Source organism: Neurospora tetrasperma, assembly GCF_000213175.1.
Source record: "Neurospora tetrasperma FGSC 2508 unplaced genomic scaffold NEUTE1scaffold_6, whole genome shotgun sequence".
NCBI classification, from domain to species: domain Eukaryota; kingdom Fungi; phylum Ascomycota; class Sordariomycetes; order Sordariales; family Sordariaceae; genus Neurospora; species Neurospora tetrasperma.
Window position 1 is genome coordinate 2,655,828 of NW_009799104.1, and position 5,855 is coordinate 2,661,682.

Sequence of the window (5,855 nt, forward strand, 5' to 3'; positions counted from 1 at the left end):
CAAAAAAAACCCAACATATTGCGCCAAGTGATGCGTTTTCATGAACCGTTGCCCCCGCCAGCCGGTGTAAAGTAGAAGGGGTGCTTGCCCCTCCCACATTTGATAGTCTTGACCCATCCCATCTGCCCCCTTTTTGAGTAGGTGGAACAGGTAGGGATACAAACCGAATAACCCGTAGAAGAAATAAGATAAAGTAGGGACACCCCCCCCCTCCCCCCCCCCCCCAAATGCCAGCCGTAGAAATGCATTGTTCTTCTCCGTGGTCTTCTCTTGAAAATCAAAATAATGGGAAACATGGTCAGATGCTCCAGAGTTATGGACCCCCCCAAAAAATCATAATGATAATCATCCCAACAAAACAAGCCGCTTGCTGTGTAGCTGATGTGTGACGTAAACGCTCCGAGATCTGTGTTTCAAACGAGTTTGCGAAGGCGGGCTGGCCTTCTCACACAAACTGCCTACGCAAATCTGGGGACTGCATAGAACGTTGCGCCTCGTTGGCCTTTGTATCGACGTCGATGGTCGTTGTCTGTATGTGTAATTGCTGTCCAAAGGGTTGGTGTTGTTGTAGCTGTTTTCTCGTAGGCTGCCCGTCCGCGACACGCTGTTTGACCTCAAAAACAGACATTTGTGTCGATATAGCATCAAACCGTAGGCGATTGTGGATAGTAGGTTGATGTGGGGTACATGGACCAGGACTGCTGGGGGAGATAAGAGGATTGCGGCTGTGGAACGCTGGTCGGACAGTATCCGCGGTCTAGGCCGTGTCAGTAAACGCGCGCACATAAGACATCGACCAAATACTACGGGAGCTACTCACCAGCTTCAATGTCCTCGTAGTTGACCTTCATACCGTCCAGGCAAGAGATTCCCGTAGCTTGACCCATTACAGATGAGTCCATCAAGGAAGAAGGGACGCTTGTGGGGACGTGGCTAGCCGCGTACTCATCAGGATGCCCCGTGGATGACGACGGACTTGAACCCACTGAAGAAACAGTGACTGAAGAGACAGGGACGACCGGAGGCCATGCCTCACAAGGTTCAGGAGTAGGGAGGTAAGATGACCCAAAGCTTGTCGGTGCACCATAGTCCGTGGAGCCTTGGGGGATAGATGCCCCGCGACCTGGAACTGCTGATGGCGAAGTTTGCAGTCCATCTACCTCGTAGCCTTTGGTAACAGTGGGTTAGCCTTTGAGACCATAGAAATGACCACATGAGAAAAAGAAAAAGAAAAAAAAAAGAAGAAAGAAAAGAAAACATCAAAACTAGCTTACCAGATTGAGGAAACGGTCGGTTCCCGATGCCAAGGGCTTCCCTCAATGCTCGTACTTCGTGTTCCAATGCCTTGTTCTTCTGAAGCAGTTCACGAACCATTGCATCGCGGTTCTCCCTTCCCCTTGATTCTTCTAATTCGCGTTGTAACCTTTCAATGAGCTCCTTAGTGCGAGCTCTTATTGCGCGTTGCGCTTCCCGATCATTTGCTCGCTTCCTAGCTAGCTGTGAAGGCGTGAGGGTAGAGACGCTTCTCGTGCCTGTGACCGCAAACAAAGATAAAGTGTCAGGACGTTTTACGGTGGATTTCACTGGGAGAATGGGTATTCAGCACTAACCTTTCCTCTTCACCGTACCCGGCTTGTTGTCCCCGGTAGTGGGAGCAGGAGGAGACCGAGCCATCTTGAGTTAGTGGTTGTTGTGTTGATATGGGTAGGTGTACTATGACGTTGGTGTATATTGTGTATGTCTAATCGATGTTGTCTTAAAGGCCGAACTACTGTTCTTGAATAGTTTGTCTTGCTCGAGATGAGAGTGGTGAAAAGAAATAGATACGGTTCGTCGTTAGATAAAGCCGGAGCAGGTGGACGGATGGAACCAAGGGAAGCCTCTCGCAGGAAGCCCACTTATAAGAATACAGCACAGCGTGTTGAAGCGTAGTCTAGGCTGTGATCAGAGATGGCTCCGCCCAAGAGACCAGGATGAACAGGAAGGAACCCTGGTCTTGCTAGGTCTACAAGTAAGTACACACTTCCACTCTTCAAAGGTGACCTTCCAAAGGTGGGGAAGGTGGTCAAGGTGGTTTGAAAGATCGGGATCAGAGTATGGACCAGAAGCCCCAGTCTGTGCGCCAGATGCTTTGGGCTGTTGCTTCCACTTTCCATTCCCCAGTTGGTTTCGGAGACTTGGGGACTAGACATTGGGGTCCGGGCCACGGACGAACTGACGGGGGCGAGGCGGATGGTGCTCTAGGCCGGTCATTCCTCCGCCAGCCCTCCTCTCCCGGGCCTGAGCGGCCCCAGAAGAGACACGCGGTAGAGAATGGATAACCCCCAGTGCTCTCAAACTCTCGCATCTTATATAACGCCTTCATACAATAATGTCCTCTGTTAATGCTAACCCCCGCTTGTTCTAAGGCTCCTCTTTTGCTAAGAATTTTAACTACCTACATTATATCTAGTAGTTAATACTACTATTTGTTATTTGTAATACTAATAGCATAGATTAATAACAAGTAAGAATATTTATACTTATTTATATCTAGAAGTCTAGTAACTCTAAGTTACTCCCTTCTTAACTTTATAACTATCTTAGCTAATTAAGTTTATACTTCGTCTATTTACTAGTAGGCTATTTTATCAGAAAGGTTTAACTATCAAAATCAATTATAGTAATGAAAGATACTTATAAACTTTACTATTTAGTAAAATAACTAGCTTATATATATATATACATATATATATAACATTTTAGTCAACTTCTATAATATCACAGGGTAACTGTAACTGTGACATTGAGTATATATACGTACATTCCGTCGTCTATTCCAGATAGAATTACTGTCCATCTTTTACCTTTTGGTTGAGGTTTGGTGTAACGGTATTGGCATTGCATGCCTAACCCCGTGACAAAACTAATATTCATACCCCAATACTTATTACCGTTATTATTAATCTCATTATCTTCCTCCAAACCCCCTTCTGACTTTAAAGCTAACCGGATATACCAAATCTAAACCTCATTACAATCTTTAGCCCAATAGGAGGGTAAATCACAAACTGTATAGGCTCCCTTCTTTTTCTACCTCTTTTATTAAGTATCCAACGGCCTAGAGCTAGAGCTCCCTGTAATCTGGGTAGCAGCAATATCGATCGGTTCTCTCCTATTAATATACATAGCAGCACTAAAGCTCAAACTCCCCTAATACCCCGTACTACTCCCCCTAAGAAAATTATTACTATCTAAACACCAAAGAAAGCTATAGAGCTTCGGGTAACTATCTAGAGCTTCCAGCTATTCACAGAGGCGCCCAAACTACTCGCCGTTCAAGGAGGATATTAACAAATTAATAACAGCTTACTCTAGCTATATATTAGGTTTAGCTTAGTAAAGGACTTCTTTAAAGTGGATAAAGAAATGGAATATAAACTACCGAGACTCTTACTACAAAACAAAAAGCTCGAAGCTAGCCTTGTTATCTTAATTAACGTCGCTATAATTAATACAAAGCTTCTCGAAAAGCCCAGCTAGAGTCCGGTTCGCTAAGGACTACGCAAAGAAGAAGAGAATCCAACGGACGGCGGGCGAAAAGCTAAAGTAAAAGTAATAGAACTAGGCCTCTAAATCGCCAATAATTTGGCCGTTAATGTATAATTTCGCTTCGGCCATATGAATCCACGTATTAAGGTCCTTTTATAATCTATAAGTTTATTAAAATAGGGAAGAACCAGCTTCAGTTAGTTAGAACTACCCGTAGTCGTCTAGAGATGGCCGATTTCACTAACAAGGGTTTAAATAGCTATAGCGAACTATTATTAATATTCGGAAGCATTCTAAGCCCAGGAAATCGAAGCTATAGTATAGTAAAGTAAAAAAAAAAAGGTTAGCTAACGGCTAAAGTACTCTTCAGGCAACTGGAGGTAGTGAGAATAGCGGGGGTATTGGAGATCCGTTCGAGGGAGCTAGAGTAGGATTGAAAAGAGGGTCGGTTATAATATAAGGGATCTATAAGGTATACACGCAAGTAGGCCTTAAAAGAAGCTTAAAATAACTAACAAAGAGGAAGAGAGAAGTTTATACCTTATCAGTATAGAGCTTCCAGTTAAATATATAAAATGTAATAGGTATTGAAAGTGTTAGAAATACCAAGGTTAGAAATATAGCCCGTACGCCGCGCCTTAAAAGATGTATTTAATAGTACGTAGTACATTTGGCGCTAAAACAGCTGCCGACAGCTGACCAGCCTATATACCCAACTAGAAGGTACGCCTAGCTTATACGAGTGTTAGCTAGGCAAACACCCTTGGGTGCCAGCCTTGTGACATTAACTTGAGTTATATTGAAAAGAGGAAAAGTATATAAACGTGCGAATAGAGTTTTCTCAACGTACGAATAGAGTTTCTTATATAAAATCAGCTACTACGTATGTAGTTTTTATAGTATCTCTTTTGTTCTTGTAATTATATAAATTATAATCCGCTTTATACTTTTAATATTACTTCATTTTATAATAAGTTATATAACTATATTATATTATATTGCTAAGCTAGTCTCTTTTTAATTGAATTCAAGTTAATATTTATTTATAAAACTTATATAGGTTTCTTTAATTTCTTATATATTTTCTCAACTATCATATCAATATATAGTTTTAACTTCAAGTTTAATTATAATATAATATTATAATATTATAATATGAAATTTATCATTATAATACTAGTATATAAAGGTAATATAGCTAGTATAAGCTAGATATACCTTTTAGCCAAATATATAAGGTAGTTAGCTATTAGTAGCTGTTTTAGTACTAAAATAAGATAAATACTATAATATTAGTATTCTAGCCTATATAGTAATATACTCCACTATTTGTTAGCAAACGATCTTTGTCCTACCTTTTACTAAGCTAGGTTTAGCTTAGTAGTTATTTATATTACTACCCTATAACAAGTACTAAATATATTAAATATTATAAAGTATATTTATATAAATATAGCGTATAAGCTAAATCCCAAGTCTCAGTATTTTTAATACTTTTAACACTTATATTTCTTTTATATATTTACTTATTAATTCTATAGCAATTATACAAGTATAGAGTTGTTCTTGTCTTTCTTACCTATTTAATTCCATTTTTATAACTTACTCGTATATAGCCTATATGAAAACTATTATACTAGTAGGATATTTATTATACTATTTATTAATATTAGAATATAGTATTATACCAATCCAAAATCCATTTATCATTCTTTAGAAAGTATATATAAGTTTATTGATTAAATTAATAAATATAATATAACATTCTAGTAAGCTTAAAAGTTGAATAATATAACTTTACTATCATAATAGTTATTTAGACCAGAATTATACTACTAATTAAAATACATTATACTTCTATGGATAAAAGTACCTACATTAAATGTATTAAAATATAAATATATAAAAATATAAGGGGTAATATATTATAAAAGCTTTGTAGTTATATTTCACAAAATATTTCCTATTATTATATTTTTATTTATATTTAGTAAGCTTAAACTCTCAAAGTATTCAAACTGTAATAAGTACATCTAATAAAATTTTCACTTTCTAAAAAGATTATAAGTAACTACGTTCTCGTATATTCATATAGAAAAAGCTGTATAAGTTATAAAATATATTTATATATTTCAAAGATTCTTTTAGAATCTCAAAATATAGTTTAGTTATATCTAGTTAACAATTTATAATTATTAAATAGAGAATATATTAGCAAATTATAGATTTTCTTTATCAATTTGAATTTTATAGAAGAGGAGTAAGTAAATATAAGAACTTTGTTAAAAGTCCGTGCCCTGGGCCGTCTATTGACTAAACTTTCC

General features: G+C 38.0%; 1 protein-coding gene across 1 annotated transcript; it reads right to left on the reverse strand.

The window, feature by feature from the left end:
- Positions 1-510: 510 nt before the first annotated feature.
- Positions 511-1,674, reverse strand: NEUTE1DRAFT_132113 (uncharacterized protein; the record flags this gene model as incomplete). The annotated part of the gene is made up of 4 exons (XM_009856279.1): positions 511-757; positions 821-1,168; positions 1,275-1,532; positions 1,611-1,674. 4 exons carry the CDS (start codon positions 1,672-1,674, stop codon positions 645-647), a joined length of 783 nt encoding a protein of 260 aa, XP_009854581.1.
- Between the last annotated feature and the right edge of the window lie 4,181 nt (positions 1,675-5,855).